Source organism: Microcaecilia unicolor, chromosome 2, assembly GCF_901765095.1.
Source record: "Microcaecilia unicolor chromosome 2, aMicUni1.1, whole genome shotgun sequence".
NCBI classification, from domain to species: domain Eukaryota; kingdom Metazoa; phylum Chordata; class Amphibia; order Gymnophiona; family Siphonopidae; genus Microcaecilia; species Microcaecilia unicolor.
In genome coordinates, this window is record NC_044032.1 from 516,907,553 (window position 1) to 516,929,017 (window position 21,465).

The following is a 21,465-nucleotide window of genomic DNA, read 5'->3' on the forward strand; positions in this document are numbered from 1 at the left end:
AGGGACAGAAAGTGGCTATATGTAGTATATATGCACCCAATATATATTCACAGAAGTTCTTTACCCTACTGGCTGCAAAGCTCACCACATTTGATAACTACCCATTTATACTAGGGGGGGACCTCAATATAACTAGTGATCCCTCAATAGACCGGAAACCAGCTAAGACAGTTAGCAGGGACCATGATGGGAAGGGAGTAAACTTTCTAATCAATGAACTGGGAGTAATTGATATTTGGAGGCTACTACATCTAGAAGAGAGGGAATACACTTTTTTCTCTCATCCTCACGGAGTCCATGCGCGCCTTGACTACGTGCTGATAAGTCAATCCTTAGTGAGATTGGTTGAGAAAGCAGAAATTGGCGAGGCGGTCGTCTCTGACCATGCCCCAGTGTGGGTTCAACTGAGGTGGGGTGAAAAGGAAAGGATGAGTCGCTGGCGCATGAACCCGGCCCTGTACCAGGACCAAGCCTTCTGCCAGTATCTAAAGCAAGTGTGGGGAGAATACGTAGAAGAAAACTCAGAGCAGCCAGTAAATAACAGAGTCTTTTGGGAAGCAGCAAAGGCAGTGATACGCGGAAAGATATTAGCGTACACCGCAGCCCTCAACAGAAAGAGGGACAAGGAGCTCCACACACTCATAGCCCAGGTACAGGGAGCAAGGAGAGGGCTTGTTCTCTCGCCCTCAGAGATTAATAGGATAGAATATGCGGCAGCAAGAAAGAGGCTGCAGACAGCGCTAGATGCCAGAGCATTGTATGATATCCGTTTATACAAATACCGCATGCACAGATGGGGCAACAAAACGGGGAAACTGCTAGCAACACTGGTGCGGCAAAGAAGTGGAAAAAGTTTCATAGGAAAGATTAAGGATGCACAAGGTAAAGCACAAACGGGGAGGGCAGAGATTCAACAAGAATTTGTTCGGTTTTACTCTTCCCTCTATGCAAAGGGTTCCTTCTCAGAGGCAAGCTGCGAGAGCTTCTTTGCAGGGCTGAGATTACCATCCCTTACAGAGTCACAGGTAGCTAGCCTAAATAGACCGATTGAGGGCCGGGAGGTGCTGAATGTCATAAAACAACTGAAATTAGCAAAAGCTCCTGGACCTGATGGCCTGGGGACAGAGTTCTATAAAATACTACAGGGTAAGATAGTCCCATCATTAGTGGCTATGTGTGAGGAAATACGTGTCTCGGGTGATATGGGCACAGTTCTGAATCATGTGCACATCACGGTATTACCAAAACCTGGTAAAGATGTGGAGCTTGTAGGCTCTTATCGCCCTATATCCCTGTTGAATCAGGACATTAAGATTCTGGCGGCAGTTTTAGCAGCGCGTCTGGGCGCAGTGGTGCCACATCTGGTCCATCAAGATCAAGTGGGCTTTGTAAGGGGCCGATTCGCCTCAGCCAACATATTAAAAGTCAGCCGCATTCTGTTGGAGGGTAGAAAAACAGCAGGGGATAAGATTATGGCCAGCCTAGATGCCGAAAAGGCTTTCGACAAAGTAGTGTGGGAATACTTGTTTTGGGTGCTCCGAAAATATGGGATTACGGGCGAGTTTTTGGAGTGGGTTCAGGCACTATACAGCAATCCCACTGCCCAAATTATAATAAATGATATGCTGACTCCTGTTGTGCGCTTGGGGGGAGGAACCAGACAGGGGTGCCCATTGTCGCCCCTTCTGTTTATCCTCACCCTCGAACCACTAGCAGCTAAAATCAGACAAGAGCCGACTCTGAAAGGGGTTCAGGTAGGAGGTCGGGAATACCGCATAAATATGTTTGCTGACGACATGTTGCTGCTGGTGGATGATGCTTCCACAGGTATCTTCCAAGTGATGGACCTTATTAAAAAGTTTGGTCAATTTTCGGGTTTGTGCATCAACTTTGGAAAATCTGAGGCACTCCCAATTAGTAACCCATGTGCATGTGTCCAGATGTCAGACTTCCCGCTGGGATGGGCTAGGGAGGGGATCAAATATCTGGGAGTGTACTTAAGTGCAAAAGTAGAATGGGTGTACAAAAAAAATGTAGTGGAAAGATTGGAAGCCATTAAGAAGTTATGCAACAAATGGAAAGATCTCCCAGTCAGTTTTATGGGGCGAGTGGCTTTAGTAAAAATGGTCCTACTACCGAAAGTATTATACCCTTTACAGATGGTGCCTTTATGGGTTCGCAAACGGGAGGAGAGTCAATATCGCAGTTTAATTACCTCGTTTATATGGCATGCGAAGAGGCCCAGAATCTCATTTGCTAAACTGGTCCTAGATAAAACACAGGGAGGCCTTCGGCTGCCTGATCTCAGAGCATACAACGTGGCAGCACTGATGCGATGGATACATGAGTTACATTCCGGAGGGACGACCTTCTCTCCGGAGGATTTCTGGGAGAGTTGGTGTGCTCCTCTAGATCCATTCGTACTCATAGACACGGCACAGGCTAGTGGTTTTGGCAGGGTAAAAATCAGTCCATACTTGCTTGCATTGCGGAGGGCTTGGAAATGGTGGAGAGAGCTGGGTGGAACAAGGGGAGGAGTGGGTCCTTTTGTCACTTTGACAGGAAATTCGGACTTCCCAGCAGGCCTTGGAAATACGATATTCCACTCTTGGAGAGCAAAGGGGTGTAGATACATTGGAGATTTCCGCCGGGTGGGTGAGCAGACTTTCCCGTCCTTCGAACAGATCAGGCGCGCATGGAGCATCCCTAATACCCAGTTTTTTGCCTTTTTGCAAGCTAGGGACTATGTACTGTCCATAGAGCGTAAAATTGGGGGCCCGGTATCCTTTGGTAAAATGGATTTGGTGTTTATGCAAGTGCCACCCATATTAAATAAGTTGTCTATGTGGCACAAGATTATTAGGGACAATAGACAAGTTACACATCTGCAGCACTTAGCGCACACTTGGAGTAAAGAAATTGGGGGCACAGTGACTGAGGAAGAATTAGGGAAGGCCTTTGGAGAGCTTTGCAAAGTCACACCAAACACTGCTTTACAGGAGATACAATTTCGCATTTTGCACAGGGTTCACGTCTCCAGGGCAAAGGGGAAGGCACTGGGGTTGTGGTCCGATGATCAATGTGTGAAATGTAGAGCGCATGTGGGAACACTACTGCACTCCTTTATGGAATGCCCTAAGCTGGGTAAGCTTTGGCAGGGCGCCCTTACACACATAGAACGCTTGGTACAAGATGAATTTGATTGGTCCTACTCAGTTGCATACTTGGGTAGCTCGATGAATCTGAGAGAGCAAGGGCTGAGTGAGGCCCAATGTAAGTTCGAAATAGTGGCTACCATACTAGTCAAAAAGTGCATTCTGATGTCATGGATAGATAATGCCCCTCCCCAACTCAAAGTGTGGATGGGCCTGATGAGAGAAATGGCTAGCTGGGTAATGAAGACGATACAACCTCATGCATCTCCAGGATTGCAGCAATACCGACTGCTATGGGGTAGAATTCCTGAGGCTGAAGTATTGCTGTCGGATCCCTCAGCTGAGAATAATTAAGGACTAAATGATGCTAAACTAACACTCGGGAGAGGGGAGTGAAAGGAATCTCCAAGAGGAAATCAGAGAGACTAGCATTGGCTGGTTACCAGCAGTGGACAACAGGGGGGGGGGTGGGAGGTTGGGAGGGGTGGGAAGTTTAACCATAACCAAAAAGTCAAAGGTGTTTTACATAACTATAAGCCATAGATGTGCAGTCTAATTTGTGATATACTTGCGTGTTGGCTTTCACTTGGTTTGCTGTTGTACCAGCAGAAGTCCCCTTGTAGGGACATGTATCTGCACTTTAATTTTTGTACTATATCTTGACATTATTATGCACCAAAGACGCAATAAAGATATTTTCAAAAAAAAAAAAGGAAATACTTTTAAAACAAATTGGAGGAAATATTTTTTTACTCAACAAATAGTAAAGCTCTGGAACCCTTTGCTGGTGGATGTAGTAACAGCGATTAGCGTAGCTGGGTTTAAAAAAGATTTGGACAAGATCTTGGAGGAAACGTCCATAGCCTGTTTTGAGATAGAAATGGAGAAGCTACTGCTTGCCCTGGGATTGGTAGCATGGAATGTTGCCACTATTTGGGTTTCTGCCAGATACTTGTGACCTGGCTTGGCCACAGTTGGAAACAGGATACTGGGCTAGATGGATCATTGGTCTGACCCAGTATGGATACTCTTATGTTCTAAACCTAGAAAGAGTGTCCTCTGTACTTAAGGATATATGAAGGGCATGTCACAATGTAGGCCTCAATTTAATTGTGTTAAGTGCTAGCCAATACATGTGTAAAATGGAATTTTTGTTAAAACAAAAAACAAAACTAGTTAAGGGCGCACGTTTTAAATCTCACATTTTTGGCTTTTTGAGTTGGTTTTCAAGGCCAGAGAGAAGCAAAATTTGTCCCACTCACCACCCACTACACACACACACATATATACACTTATTCCTCCAAACCACATACCCACACAAGCAGTTAGCTCACACTTCTGTGTGATTTGGAGAAGATGTAAATAACTGCTGGGGGATCTTTTTCAAAATACGTGTCTTATCCCTGTAAAATGGGAACTAGACATTTACTTTAAAAGTCTGCCCAGATCATGCCCTTTTGAAAAGTTCATGTTGGGGATATACACAGATAAATGGTGGCTTTTCTAACCTTGGTGTTTACATATTTATATGGATAAACTTGCTTTTTGTATATGTAAATGCCACCTAACTCTTTTAAAACAGGAGGCAGCCAGTGCATCTTCATTATCTGCAACTGCACTTACCTGGAGAGCGCACGATATAAAGAAATCTAGGCACAGGAGTTCCTTATAGTTACTAGCATAACCAGCTATCAGTGCACCTAAACTTCAGGCACTTGCACTAAGCCATCCATAGAACTGGTATAAGTGCACGCACCTAAGTGCTGCTGGGACATGCATAAGTTACACGTGTGTAAGTGGGAGCCCTGCCTATGTCCCACCCATGCTTCACCTCTATGTACATCTCCCTTACAAATATGCACTATGTAAGTTAAGCAGGTATTTGCAGAATAGCACTTAGGTGCCCTGCAAGCATTTATGCACAGAACTGCGCCATGCACGCATAAATGCTAGTATTTGAAACATTTACACAAGTAACGCATATGTAAATCAGTGGCGTATCCACCAGGGGGGGGCCCTGGACCTCCTCATCTTCGGCTTGGGCCCCCTCTGCTTTCATTGCTGGCGGAGAGGCTAAGCCCCACCAGCTGAGGAAGTCTGCTGCACAAGTCTGAGCAGCACTTATGTGAGCAGGCACGCTTCGGCTGCTAATGCCAGATCTCACCCATGCTCAGTTCAGCGACTGAACTTAGCGTGCCTGACATCCCTACCAGTACAAGTATACTTTTAATGTGGTGGAGGCTGTGGAGGCGATGGGGGTGAGGGGAAGGGGGTGTGAATACCTGACCCCCATAAATGGACTTCTTGCTACATTCCTGATATAGATGTGAGCACCTAGGTTATGAAATTGTCCTTCACCTGTGTGTGGAAGGATGTTGGGAAGGCCCTCAACAGTCACCACACAACCTTTGCACTTTCTATAATGTAATTAGGGTAATTAATGCATGATAAGTGCAAATGTTACTGTATTGTAATAAGAGGGTCCCTACAATCTTTATCTTTGAGTAGAAAATAATATAGTAGTGTTAGAACTAGGTCACTGGCCTATGAAGTCCAATCCAAACCTAAAAAAGAATTTCATTAATTTGTATGCTACTTCTTCCTTCCACTGATATCATTTGAGATGTTATCCAGTACTACATAGCACCTATCACCCATGTGGTTATTTGCTGTTGGTACCAGCAAGGTTATCTGGAAAAATTTATCCATCTATTCCTGGGACTTATCTGGATAAGTCTCTCACTGAACGTAATTGTATAAAGTTATATAGATAAGTTTAGTATAGCCCTCCACTACAATAGGCCTTGACTGCTCTGATATTCAGTGCTGTCAGATTCTAGTGTACCCCTGGAACAACTCAAACTCTGCCTCTTAATTGGCTATATTTGGTCTGGCCAATGAGTTGGTTGAACAAAATGTAACTGGTTAGTGTTGGAAAAGAGGAGGAATTAAAAACAGAAACATTTGACTATGTAATTCCCAAAGCTGCCAAAACAAAAGCCTGTATATATTGACCCCTTTATTTCTTTCTTTTCCTGGGGCCAGCCCCATGGCTCAAGCCCTAACACTACATGAGGCTTGAGTATATCCCTTGTCCAGTGAAGCTGACTGGGATCAGGTATGCAATTGCATCAACACAATTGATCCTGGGAAGTTGCAGAGAGATAGCTATCACTATACTGATGCTTTCCTGTTGGCTGTAAACTGTCATTCTGTGGGAGACTGCCATCCAATACTCAAGGCTGGCAAAGAAGTTTGGTTTCACCCAAGCATGCCATGATCCTCACAGTGCCACTCTTGATTGGCTTTGCACAGCCAGTAATGAATTAACTATTTAGCTTACTTGCTGGTTAGTGTTTTACATTTCTACAGCCATTTACCAGGGAATATCAGACCATAAAATTATTTGCTTTCTTAAGCCTTTGCCTCATTAATCTCTCTCTCCTATCTCTTACAATTATGCAACATGCCAAATATCAGAATGGCCTACTGTACTAAGGGACAGGGTACCTACACAATACCCCACTATTAACAAACACTCGATATTCATCTGGCGGCGGGCAGCACTTTGATTGTCTGCTGCTGGCATTGAACCCAGATATTCAATGCCAGGCCGTTTCCAGCAACCTGCATTGAATATCCAGGTGTTTCAAAGCTGGCTAGCACATGCCTGGTTAAGACTTAACTGGCCTTGGCTTAGTAGGCAAACATAGACTTGCTTTTTATGCAGCCTTCCTGGCCGGTTAAGTTCCAAACATTGAGATTTAACTGGTCACGTCCCCAACATCGCCAGCTTTATTGTTGGTGCTAACCGGGCATTTTCAGCAGCAATACTTGGTTAAATGCCACTGAAAATGACCGGTTATCTGCTGAGACACAAGTTAACCGGTCAGCGGCTGTTCCTGGCCAGCTAACTCGCGCTGAATATCAGGCCCCTGTTATTTACTGTTGAAGTGATACCTGAGGCTTCTTTTAAAGTACTATAGTTATTTATTTACTATAAATTTATAATCAGCCAATCTGAGGGGAACCCCCAACCCACAGCAGAGTACAGGATCCAACATATTACAAACAGAAGACAAAGACACTAACAGTACCACTGAATGCACTCTCATTTCTCAGACCCCCAGCCCCATCCAAAGCCCCCTAAAAAAAAGGCCTTAACTTTCTTATGGAAATCCAATACATTTTGCTCCACATAAAGAAATGGGGCCATAAACAGAAAAAGCCCTCACCTGGGATAAAACTATTCTAACCTCTGTAAACAAGACCACCATACTGTTTCAAACCTCAACTGGTCCAAAGAACAGGCATTAGAAATGGGACTGTAGCTTAAGCTGTCCATATGGTAGCAAACTATGGTACCAGTTGGCCATGGAACAGACCTTCAAGTTGATAATTTACATTCTATAGCAGGCATGATACTGATGAATTAGTGTTGCTGACCATATGGCTAGGCTACTAATGACCATCCACTCCGCATTGTTGGATACTATTTCCTTTCTACGGTACTTATTCTGTTGGCATCAAGGCAGGCAAAACCACATTGTAGCATGTTGTAATAGAATCATTTAAGGGAAGTATGTAAGCCTGAGATATCTGAAAGCTGTGTAACCTTTTAATAACCCCATCACAACTTCTTGGTTTTCTGATAGTAAAAGCAAGTTTCGGAGCCTGTGAAAGCCAGATAACAGACTCCAAGGGGGGAATTCAGTAAAGGATGCCCAAAGTTAGGCACCGGGAAGGTCAGTGCTAAACTGGTATTCTCCCTTTGCAGAATATTAGCTGGAGATGCTGGATGGAAGGATTCAGAGAGAAAGAGGGGGAGACACTTGAAGGATGGAGAGAGTGAGATGAAAGCTGTAGATAGATGTGGTACAAAAAAAAAAGAGGATTGAAGACTGAATAGTAAGAATGAATGAAGTCTGAACAAATAGGTAAAAAAATATATGAAGGAAAGCTGAAAGTCAAAGATCGATACAGGAGAGGAAGTGAAGAAGACAGAAAGGGAGAGAAGAAGTGGCAGATGGACTGGAGATCTTGTGAAGAAAGTTAATGAGCTAGAGGTTTTTATGACTGATGAGGATTCTCGCCAGCGTGTACTGAACGTCAGACACGCAGAGCAGAGCAGTCAGCTAGTTTAATATTGAATGTAAACAGCTGTGACCAGGAGTCTGAAGTCTTTTCCTCTATTACTGATTGCAGTTGCCATACTGGAGTAAATACTTGTTCCCATTTGTATATTGTAGAAGAAAGTTAAGAAAAAGATAGAAGAAAGCAGAAACTGGACACTGGGACAAACATGATTGGAAAGAAAACCCAGCAGATGACAAAGATACAAAGAATTTTATTCTTAATTCTGTAAAGGGAAAATGTCAGTTCCACAGCAAATTTATATTGCTTTCTTTATATTTTAAGCGTGCAGGATGCTGTTTTTATATCTCTTTCTGTCGTGTTGCACTGCCTGCAGAGTGTGGCTTCTTGGGGTTTAAATTTCATTTTTGTCAACATATTTATATTTTGACTTTGTGCTCACTTATTCTGTACCTGACAAGGGTCTATTTGTGTTGAGTGTTTGCAACAAAGACCAAGTGCTCCATTTGCATGGAGTTTCTATTTAAGCATCTGTAATAATTCAGTTTCTTCAATTTCCCAATAGGCATATTGAAATCATTAGAGCCAAAAAACAATCCTTCAGAAAGTGGAGAAGAGAACCAACTGAAAGTAACAGGATAGATCATAAGGAATGCCAAGCCAAATGCAAAGCGGAGATAAGGAGGGCAAAAAAGGACTTTGAGAAGAAATTAGCGTTGGAAGCAAAAATACATAGTAAAAATTTTTTTAGATACATTAAAAGCAGGAAACCGGCCAAAGAGTCGGTTGGGCCGCTGGACGAAAATGGTGTTAAAGGGGCGATCAAGGAGGACAAAGCAGTAGCGGAGAAATTAAATGAATTCTTTGCTTCGGTCTTCACCGAGGAGGATTTGGGGGGGACACCGGTGCCGGAAAGAATATTTGAAGCGGGGGAGTCGGAGAAACTAAACAAATTCTCTGTAACCTTGGAGGATGTAATGGGTCAGTTCAGCAAGCTGAAGAGTAGTAAATCACCGGGACCTGATGGTATTCATCCCAGAGTATTAATAGAACTAAAAAATGAACTTGCAGAGCTACTGTTAGAAATATGCAATCTGTCCCTAAAATCGAGTGTAGTACCGGAAGACTGGAGGGTAGCCAATGTTACTCCGATTTTTAAGAAGGGTTCCAGAGGAGATCCGGGAAATTATAGACCGGTGAGTCTGACGTCGGTGCCGGGCAAGATGGTGGAGGCTATTATTAAGAATAAAATTGCAGAGCATATACAAAAATATGGACTGATGAGACAAAGTCAGCACGGATTTAGTGAAGGGAAGTCTTGCCTCACCAATCTAATGCATTTTTTTGAGGGGGTAAGCAAACATGTGGACAATGGGGAGCCGGTTGATATTGTATATCTGGATTTTCAGAAGGCGTTTGACAAAGTGCCGCACGAAAGACTCCTGAAGAAATTGCAGAGTCATGGAATCGGAGGTAGGGTATTATTATGGATTAAGAACTGGTTGAAAGATAGGAAGCAGAGAGTAGGATTGCGTGGCCAGTATTCTCAGTGGAGGAGGGTAGTTAGTGGGGTCCCGCAGGGGTCTGTGCTGGGTCCGTTGCTTTTAATGTATTTATAAATGACCTAGAGATGGGAATAACTAGTGAGGTAATTAAATTCGCCGATGACACAAAATTATTCAGGGTCGTCAAGTCGCAGGAGGAATGTGAACGATTACAGGAGGACCTTGCGAGACTGGGAGAATGGGCGTGCAAGTGGCAGATGAAGTTCAATGTTGACAAGTGCAAAGTGATGCATGTGGGTAAGAGGAACCCGAATTATAGCTACGTCTTGCAAGGTTCCGCGTTAGGAGTTACGGATCAAGAAAGGGATCTGGGTGTCGTCGTCGATGATACGCTGAAACCTTCTGCTCAGTGTGCTGCTGCGGCTAGGAAAGCGAATAGAATGTTGGGTGTTATTAGGAAGGGTATGGAGTCCAGGTGTGCGGATGTTATAATGCCGTTGTATCGCTCCATGGTGCGACCGCACCTGGAGTATTGTGTTCAGTACTGGTCTCCGTATCTCAAAAAAGATATAGTAGAATTGGAAAAGGTACAGCGAAGGGCGACGAAAATGATAGTGGGGATGGGACGACTTTCCTATGAAGAGAGGCTGAGAAGGCTAGGGCTTTTCAGCTTGGAGAAGAGACGGCTGAGGGGAGATATGATAGAAGTGTATAAAATAATGAATGGAATGGATCGGGTGGATGTGAAGCGACTGTTCACGCTATCCAAAAATACTAGGACTAGAGGGCATGAGTTGAAGCTACAGTGTGGTAAATTTAAAACGAATCGGAGAAAATTTTTCTTCACCCAACGTGTAATTAGACTCTGGAATTCGTTGCCGGAGAACGTGGTACGGGCGGTTAGCTTGACGGAGTTTAAAAAGGGGTTAGATAGATTCCTAAAGGACAAGTCCATAGACCGCTATTAAATGGACTTGGAAAAATTCCGCATTTTTAGGTATAACTTGTCTGGAATGTTTTTACGTTTGGGGAGCGTGCCAGGTGCCCTTGACCTGGATTGGCCACTGTCGGTGACAGGATGCTGGGCTAGATGGACCTTTGGTCTTTCCCAGTATGGCACTACTTATGTACTTATGTAGGTTCCACTTTAGTATTTACTGTGTTACGTTTTCCTAGGTAGGGTCCTTGTTGTGTTAGTTCTGTAAGTTAGTGGTGTTACGGTAAAGGAGATTAGCTCTAGAGGTCCTGAGTGATTTTTGTAGGCTTTGTATTGCATGTACTTCACAATATGCTTAGGACTAGAGAGGGTCTATGTTTTTTTTTACTGAGATTGCACCAAAATCAACTTTTTTTGTATTGTGAATTCCTGGGGAAATAAATGCCTATTTTCTGCTTTGCATCCATTCTTGGAGGAGGAGTTATGGGGGATTTCCGTAGATGCAAAAATATGTTTAAATTAACAGCTTGATAGTTCAGTGTGCAGTTTTAGGGGTCGGAATTTTTATATTACATTTGTTAGGCTACGTATTTAGACTGCTACTTCAAAGGTATTTACCTGTTTTATTAATACAGCTTAATAAGGTGTTTATATTTATTATAAAGCAAGTTGAAGAATATGTACCGTGTAATAATTATTTTGAAGGACACTGTGATGTGTGTTGAGATGTTGACCAGACTCAAGTCTACTGAAATGGCAGAGTTTAAGTTATGGGATAATGTGACTATATTTTAAAATGTCAGTATTTCCAAAGTTCCAAAAGCAATTGCAGTAGTCTGTTTGAAACAGCATGTCATATAATTCAATACTATTTAGAAGGTATTTAAATGGAATTTAAATGGAGAAAAACTTCAGAAGAATACTGCTACCTACTTTTTTGTATATGTAACTACTACTTTAAACCATCATTAATCAGAAAACCTCCCTGTCCTTATTTTATTGACTTTAATTATTTTTATTTTTCTGTTTTCTATCAATCAAACAATATTTGTTTTGTCAACTTATCTTAAGTGACGATTTCATTCTTCTTAGTTGGTTTTCATCTCACCCTCTCGCAGTTTAGCAGCTACAGATGAGCAGTTTGGATGCAATTGAATGCATTTAAGAATATGGCACACGCTCTACGGAGCCCCTCCGTTTCACTAAATATAGCTTCTTCAGGAGCTGCCAATTTTCCAGTATGCATCTATAAAAGTTTCATCTGATATTCACTCTTGGCGCTATATAACGACTCCGCTGTTGCAGTTCACCTCATATTCCATCCGACGTTCTTAACTTTCCTTTGGCTTCTTTTCCATAAGTGTGCACGGGGTTTGTGTTACATAAGAACATAATAGTAGCCATGGAGGGGCATAATTGAACGAAAACGTCTATCTCCATGGGCGTTTATCTCCGAGAATGTGTCCGTGAAGGGGCGGACCGAACCGTATTTTCGAAAAAAAATAGACGTCCATGTTTTATTTGACAATTTGTGAGCTGGGCGTTTTTGTTTTTCAGTGATAATGGAAAATGAAAGCGCCCAGTTCAAAAACGAATAAATCCAAGGCATTTGTTTGTGGGAGGGGCCAGGATTCATAGTGCACTGGTCCCCCTCACATGCCAGGACACCAACTGGGCACCCTAGGGGGCACTTTTACAAAAAACCAAAAAAAAGGTAAAAGAGCTCCCAGGTGCATAGCACCCTTCCCTTGTGTGTTGAGCCCCCCCAAATCCCCCTCAAAACCCACTGCCCACAAGTCTACACCATTACTATAGCCCTAAGGGGTGAAGGGGAGCACCTACATGTGGGTACAGTGGGTTTGGGGGGGTTGGACGACTAAGCATTAAGCAGCACAATTGTAACAGGTAGGCGGGGGGGATGGGCCTGGGTCCACCTGCCTGAAGTCCACTGCACCCCCTAACAACTGCTCCAGGGACCTGCATACTGCTGCCAGGGAGGTGGGTATGACATTTGAGGGTGAAAATAAAAAGTTGTGAAACATCATGTTTTGTGGTGGGAGGGGGTTAGTGACCACTGGGGGAGTCAGGGGAGGTCATCCCCGATTCCCTCTGGTGGTAATCTGGTCATTTAGGGCACTTTTTGGGGCCTTATTCGTGAAAAAACAGGGTCCAGGAAAAGTGCCCTAAATTCTAGCTACAAACGTATACTTTTTTCCATTATCGGCGAAAGGCGCCCATCTCTCCTCGGCCGATAACCACGCCCCAGTTCCACCTTCGCCACGCCTCCGACACACCCCCGTCAACTTTGTACGCTTCCGCGATGGAGTACAGTTGAAAACGTCCAAAATTGGCTTTCCATTATACCGATTTATTCGTTTTGGCTGTTAAGTTTGTACTCTTATTTAATACTCTGTAAGCCACATTGTGCCTGCATGAGTGGGAAAATGTGGGATATAAGTATCAAATAAATAAATAAATAAATAAATCTCCCGATTTGGGTCAAAATCTAGGCGTTTTTCTCTTTCAATTATAAGGTGGATACTGGGTCAGACCAATGGTCAATCTAGCCAAGGTATTCTGTTTCCGAAAGTGGCCAAGCCAGGTCACAAGTATCTGGCAGAAACTCAAATCATGGCAACATTCCATGCTACAGTTGCTTCCCCATGTCTGTTGCAATAACAGACTATGGGCTTTTCCTCCAGGAACTTGTCCAAACCTTTTTTAAACCCAGATATGCATGACAGCTGTTTGGGGCAGACTGCTTACTCAGAACTCCATCCTCAAGTGCACTCTAAGGCATTATTTAGGAGTATACCAAGCACTACTCACACCTACATGCCTAGTGCTTCCCCATGTTGTCTGGGTCCCATCCCCCCAAAAAATGTCAGGTCTAGCTACGCCACTGCTCAGGCTTGCTGAAATCTGATGTAAATGCCGGCAGGCAACTAATGGCGTGTAAATGATACTATTCTTTAAATGCCCCTTCCATGGTCATGCCCCCTTTGAGTTGCCTGCCATCAAAGTTAGCCACACATGTTATAGAATAGGGCACAGGGCAGATCCATGCATAATCCCAGATGAGTGCCAGTTGACACCAATTATTTATTATTAATAGCGCATTAATTAGTTTTTGCACAGATCTGGGATCCGTACCCAAATTTTCATACTCAACTTTGGGCGGCCTATATAGAATCTGGGGTCAAGGGTCAAACAGTTGTTTCTTCTTCTTTAAGTTTTCATAGGACAACACTAGAGTAAATCAAGGTGTTATTGTGAGATGACTTTCAAAAAAGGGGACAGACCTCTGTTTAAAAGGTATCAGTCACGCTGCAATTTCCCTTTAAGTGCAGATGGTTGGGGGAAGACAATTTTGGAAGCCATATATAAATTGTTCTTCCTCAATACAGATAAAAGCATGTGCATTACAGAAAAATGTGCAAACTATGAGCTGCACTCGGGGAGGTATATTTGGCGATCGAAAAATAACTCCACATACACTTTTTTCTTTAAAATAAGTGTTATAATAAAAGCAGGTGTCAATGTCTGCGGGCACAAAGTTTCAAAGAATATGCATGTTTTTTCACTTTGAAAAATCCTCAGGTAAGAAATACCTGCAGGGTTTGTTCCAATGCACATGTTGAAAATAGTCATCATCATGCATTCATAAATGAAAGGTTCTGATAAATAAGTTGTCTCCGTTTTACCAACAGTTCTTGGCATTTCAGTGAATATGTATGTTTATATGTGTATCCTATATTTCCAGTGGGAAAGAGCAATGCTTAACACTTCCTCTGGCTCAGAACTGACATTTTATCTGGGTTTCCTTCTTTGTTCCCTTGTAGGTGTATACACGGTACCTGTTTGCCAATCAATGCATTTACCTACAGTTGTAAATGCCTTCAGGGATATGGGGGAGTCCTTTGCGATGAAGGGGAAGATTTATTTAATCCATGCCAGACCTTGAAATGTAAACATGGGAAGTGCAAGATTTCTGGCCTCAGCAAACCATATTGTGAATGCAGCAGTGGATATACTGGGGACATTTGTGATAAAGGTAAATAAATCATGAGACTACTTGCATTAGCACTAGAAAAGTTTGGAATTTTATAAGGAAAATAGAAATGTATATTACTTTTAAGTATATTCCTGTTATATTTGTTTCCTACTGGTTGTCATCCTTCTAGAATGATCTGGCTTTTTCTAGACTGTGTTTTCTCAGCCTAATTAAGTTTAGGATTCAGGGTCTTAATAAAGCATATGTCCTAAGCAGGGACACAGGGCATAGCCCAGACTGGCTTCTGAACAGACTAAATTTTTCCAGACGCAAAATGGGAGAAAACATTTAATAGCACTGACTGTTAAACTAGAAACTGGTGCCCTTTTTCTAAACATTTATCTAATTTCTTATTGTGTCACTTGTACTGAGATAGGAATCTCCCTGTCCAGCCAGACTCATTAACGTTTTATTTAAAATTTCTTGATCAGTAAAGATAGAATAAAAGCCACTGAATGCAAATCTCTTTCGTGAATATTCATTGTGGGTATCCTGAAATCCTGGCATGGGCAGGCTGGGGGCATTCCCTTAAAATGCACGCAGTGTTATAGGTTAGTGTGCTTCTGTGTGCATTTTCTGTTTGCATCAGGATTTACACCTGGTTTCAGCAGGTGTAACTCCTCGTGCCCAAAGTTGGGTGCAGATCCCAGCACTACGTGCTATTCTGTAAAGGGTGCCAATCCTGGAATGCCCATTATAGAATACCATTCAGCGCTGATTTTTAAAACATTTTTGGCACCAACTTTTAAACTCTATTTACTGAATCAAGACTATAGCTTATATTATTCTAAGTTATGCTCATAAGTGGGAGCCCCGCCTATCCTGCCCATTCTCCGCCCATATGTACACCTCCCTTGTAAATATACACTATGGGCTAGATTCTATATATGGCACCTGAAAATTCCACGTGGAACCCCCCCCCCCCCCTCCACTTATGCCAAACTTTTATAGAATAGGCATAAATTTCCGCACGGTATATAGAATTGCGCTGGTCCACATGACCAAATTTAGTCGATCATTTACGCCGTGTTTTACTTGACATAAATCCTGTTACCTGAATTAGGCACAGAGCGGGTGTATTTTATAACAATGCACATAGATATTAGCATGCTCATACCCCACCCATGGCCATGGCCCCTTTTCAACTATGTAACTTAGACTTTAGGCACACCATGTTACAGAATACACTTAGCAAGATGTACACATAAATCTTAATGCCAATTAGTGCTAATTGGTTGTTAACATCCAATTAACAGCGCTGATTAGCTAGTTAACCAATTAAGGTGTGATATGTAGAATCCCAGGGTATGTAAGTTAAGTGGGTATTTGCAGAATAGGGCTTAGGTGCCCTGCTAGCACTTAACACAGGTATATGCAAACATACAAGTAAGTGCTAGTATTCTAAACATTTTCACATGCAACTGTGGGTGCCTAGGTTATAGAATTGCCTCTTTATATCTTATCCATTACAATGATTAGATACATTTACTTATAAGACATCCACCTATAGCACATAAGAAATTACTAAGGCTAAGGCCGCTTGCTGCAGGCCAGCAGTGTGATGTATATTGGAAGCGGTTTGTACTATTTAAACATTCCAAGTGCAAGAGTTTATGTTCTGAGAGCTGAACAGAGAGGAGGTCAGATGTCGTACTGCTCGGTGCGAGAACTGCTGTGCAAAACGTTCCCAAAGTATGAGCAGCAAGAGCCATGACAGCTGAAACGAGAGGGCAGATGGTGGAAGCCATAGGGTAATTTGCAGAACACAGTTATGTCACAGAGACAGCAAAAATATTTCATGGACAAGATGAGGCTAAAGCGGCTAGGGTCTTAAGCTTGGAGAAAAGGCGGCTGAGGGGAGATATGATAGAGGTCTATAAAATAATGAGTGGAGTTGAATGGGTAGATGTGAAGCGCCTGTTCACGCTTTCCAAAAATACTAGGACTAGGGGGCATGTGATGAATTTACAATGTAGTAAATTTAAAACGAATCAGAGAAAATGTTTCTTCACTCAATGTGTAATTAAACTCTGGAATTCGTTGCCAGAGAATGTGGTAAAGGCGGTTAGCTTAGCGGAGTTTAAAAAAGGTTTGGACGGCTTCCTAAAGGAAAAGTCCATAGACCGTTATTAAATGGACTTGGGGAAAATCCACTATTTCTGGGATAAGCAGTATAAAATGTTTTGTACATTTTTGGGATCTTGCCGGGTATTTGTGATCTGGATTGGCCACTGTTGGAAACAGGATGCTGGACTCGATGGACCTTTGGTCTTTCCCAGTTTGGCAATACTTATGTACTTATGTTGCTGAGCAGGAACAGAAGAGGAAAAATATTATCAAAAGAGTACTAGGCCAGCATAAAGAGTAAGCACAGCAGAAGTCTGTGCTCCCAATCCAAGGGGCAAAGACAGATTTTTGTATGTTTCTAAGGATTTACTTCAATTAACGTAAAACTTAAAAAAAAAAAAAAACTTTAAAAAACACACACATACATTAAGGGGGTCTTTTACTAAAGAGCGCTCACATTTTTAGTGCGCGCTAAAAATAGGCACAATCTAAACGTTAGAGACGCCAATGTATTCCTATGGGCGTCTCTAACGTTTAGTGTGCGCTCAATTTTAGCGCAAGCTAAAATTGTGAGCACGCCTTAGTAAAAGCCCCCCTAAAAGTTGATCTATGCTTTATGTACTGAAAAAACAAAGGGTGTTTTCCTTCTTTCATATCTTACTGTGAAAATGTTTTCTTGCTTGTTCTCCTGTATTCAGAAGCTAACTTTTCCTGTGTTTTATGAATTACATATTACATGTTGTTCACTTCTTGCACGTATCGTTTCTGTGACTTCTGCAACTTTGAAAAGTTAACCCCAATGCCTCTGCTTCTAGCTTTATCACATACTCTCTGCTTTTGACCCTTCAGCTCCATCCGATTTATCCCAGCGAATCGTGCAGGTGAGACCGATCGAAATGGAGTGACTTATTTCTTTTTCGTTTTTCTCCTGCTTTTTTCTGCATCACTTTTCCGCCTACACTTACACTGGCTTTTCTTTTTCACTCCAGTTGGCATTTATTTATTATGTTTTCTATATCGGCATGACTAGTGTGGAGGGATATGCCAGTGCAGCTATTAACAGATGTCTCATTTTAGCTGGTTTAGACTTCAGTAATTTATGAAGTTAGTGGAATGTAACTTGTATTAAGCAACAGACTGAATAATATTGAGCTTTAGGTCTAATAAATTACGTTGCATGCTCTCTGAAACCATTCCCTGTGGTAAACAAAACCAGCTGTTAGCAGCGTAAGAATAGAAGATGTGTATTTTTGTAATAAAGGAAAGATTAAGCATCCAATTTTCTTGTCACAGTAATAAAATTATATTTATAACCTATGTACAGGACAAACTTTCTTGCAGAATACTGGCATGAAGTAAAATTTGCTATATCCGAAGTGTTTAGTTCAATATATACTTTATGTCAAGTTTTAAGACTGCAAGCAAAAGGCTGGCTCGGTGAGCAGGGATACTGTAGTGCACTGCCTGCAGGAGGACTTGAGTTTAATTCTTAGTTCAGCACTTCAGCCCCTTGGGTCAGCCGGGGTAGGAGATGCTTCAGATGCAGTGTTCACAGACCCTGCGGGAGAGGGGGTTATAGTCATCATGCAATAGTGACACCCAGCAGCCAGATTTAGGGCACATGATTCAAGACTCTAGAGGGAGCCCTGACCTGAGAATAGTCAATATAATGGCTGGACAAAGGCAAAAGTTGAGGAGTGACCTAGTGATTAGAGCATTGATCTTGACATCCAGAGGTGCCTGGTTCAAATCCCACTGCTACTCTTTCTGCTCTTGGGCAAGTCTCTTTAGGGTCCTTTTTCTAAGCCTCAAAAGCGTCTACGCATGCCCAGTGCGCCAAAATGGAGTTACTGCCTAACTACTGCATGGCTCTTATGATAATTTCATTTTTGGCGCATGTTCACTACGCGCGTCTAAAAAATATTTTTTATTTTCTGACGCTTGTAGTGGACGCGCGCCAAGTGGCATCTTGACATGTGTAGGTCATTACTGCCCAAATTCTTTACCACTAGGTCTATGGCTGGCGGTAAGGTCTCAGACCCAAAATGGACGCGTGGCAATTTTGATTTTGCCGCACGTCCATTTTCGGCAAAAAAGACCTTTTTTACTGGTGCGCAGAAAAGTGATTCTGCGCGCACCCAAAACCCACGCCTACACTACCACAGGCCATTTTTCAGCTCGCCTTTGTAATAGGACCCCTTAACCCTCCATTGCCTCAGGTACAAGTCTAGATTATGAGCCAGTGTACCTGAATGTAACTCACCTTGAACTACTACTGAAAAAAGGTATGAGCAAAATCCAAATAAATAAACTTGGGTGCAGTTATAAAATGGTGGAGGACCCCAAGTAGTTGTGAATGAAGGTCCTGGTTCTAATTGAGACAGAAGCCCAAAACTTCAGAAGGAAAACTACATCTAAAATTAGAAATATTTGGGTCAATATTCAAACCCAGTAGTCGCTATATTTTTGTTAAATATTGGCTACAACATTACACAGATATATTTGCAGTGACTGCCGTTGGCTAGCTAGTTAGATCTCTGCAGGCCTGAAGTAAATGCATAGGCTTTCTTTATAGCAGCTGAATAATAATTCTGGAGAATGCGGTAAAAGCTGTTAATGTACTTGGACAGGTTCCTAGAGATAAAGCCCATAAACCATTATTAAGGTGGACTTGGGGAAAACCACCGCTTATCCCTGGGTGTTGGCAGCATGGAATCTACCTACCTTTTGAGATCCTGCCGGTTTCTTGTGACCTGGCTCGTCTACTCTAGGAAACAGGACACTAGACTTAGTCCAGTCGATATTCAGCGCTATTTAACTGGCCAAGAACGTTAATATTCAGTGCAAGATAGCCAGTTAAATTTTGCTCATAAATTAGAAGCATAAATATTAGGAGCAATAACATTTATAGAATAAGGCCCTATACGCTAAGCGATAATACTCAGCAGAGATAATTTAGAAATATAGAAACATGACAGCAGATAAAGGCCATATGACCCATCCAGTCTGCCCATCCTCTGTAACCCCTAATTCTTCCTGTTCCTAAGCAATCCCACATGCTTATCCCATGCCTTTTTAAATTCTGGAACAGTCCTCGACTCCACCACCTCCACCGGGAGCCCATTCCACGCCTCCACCACCCTTTCTGTGAAATAATACTTCTTTAGGTTACTCCTAAACCTATTCCCTCTTAACTTGCCAAGGATGGGTCATTTGGCCTTTATCTGCCGTCATATTTCTATGTTTCTAAGTTATCTCCGCTGAGTATTATCGCTTAGCGTATAGGGCCTTATTCTACAAAGGTTATGCTCTTAATTTATCAGCAAAATTTACACTCCTAATTTTATGCTCCTAAATTATGAGCATAATCTAATTTAGAGCATGCTCATAATTTAGGAGCGTAAATTTAGAAGCATAACTTTTATAAAATAAGGCCCATAGGGGGAGATTCTATATATATGGTGCCTAAAAAATCAGTGCTGAAATCAGTACCAAATAAGTGTATTCTATAATCGGTGCCAAGATTTAGGCGCCAATTATAGAATACACTTAGTTGATATTTCAGCACCTAAATCTATACGCATCCAGTTACACCAATGAAAACATAGCATAAATCCCAGCACATAGATTTAGGTGTACTATGCCATATTCAATAACTAGATGCATAAATTTCAGAACACCCATTTCTGTGCCCATAACCACGCCCTGCGTGCATTAGAAGTTTGGCGCATATTGTTACAGAATATGCTGAGGGACCCTTTTACATAGGCGTGTAGGCACCTACGTGTGTCCAACACGTGTCAGATTGGCACTACCGCCCAACTACCATGTGCTCAGGGTGTTAATTCCATTTTTGGCATGTGCCCAAAACACGCAGTAGAAAATATTTTCTACCACGAGGCCCTTACCCAGCAGTAATCAGCAGTTGACATGCAACGGACGCTTACTGCCTGGTTAGCACGTGAGACCTTACCGCTAAGTCAATGGGGTGGTGATAAGGTCTCAGGCCAAAAATAAACAGGCAGTGGTTTTCATTTAGCCGCACGTCCATTTTCCGACACATTAAAAAAATCCCCTTTTTTCTAGGCACACTCGGGAAATGAACCAGCCAGCATCCAAAACGTGCCTACATCAGTGCAGACCACTTTTGGGCGCGCCTTAGTAAAAGGGCCCCTTAGAGTCTTGTGTCTCTAAATTCTAATCAGTGCCAATTAGCGCTCATTATTTCTTGTTAAGTGCCACTGTCAGCGCTTATTAGCATCTTAAGCTTGTTAAGTTACACGCATTGTTATAGAATCCAAGCCGATTTCAGCTTGGATCTCTAGACACATTATATAGAATCTGGGGGATAGTGGTTAACCAGCTATATCACATGATATAACTGGCTAGTTGTGAATATTCAGTGCATTGCCAGCTAAGTTTGGCAGACAAATCAGGCAGGCCTATCTTCAGCCGCTACAAACTTAATCAGCAAGCGCTGAATATTGGTTTGGACGATTACGTTTAACCCATTAGTGCCCAATGTTCCCATATTTGTTCCCACATATGGGAACATTGGGCACTAATGGGTTAAACCGGCCCAAAAACCCCAGATATTCAAGTCATAGAAATGGCCCGGTACTGACTATCCGGGCTCACTGCCGATAGCAGGAT

The 21,465-nt window shown here is 42.5% G+C and overlaps 1 protein-coding gene across 1 annotated transcript in view; it reads left to right on the plus strand.

Moving 5' to 3' along the window:
* SLIT2 (slit guidance ligand 2) overlaps nt 1–21,465 on the plus strand; it is an 809,356-nt gene that overhangs the window by 784,357 nt on the left and 3,534 nt on the right. The window contains exon 35 of the mRNA XM_030191232.1: nt 14,534–14,745. Within this exon, the coding sequence (XP_030047092.1) occupies nt 14,534–14,745 (212 nt within the window). The remainder of the gene's footprint in view (nt 1–14,533; nt 14,746–21,465) is intronic.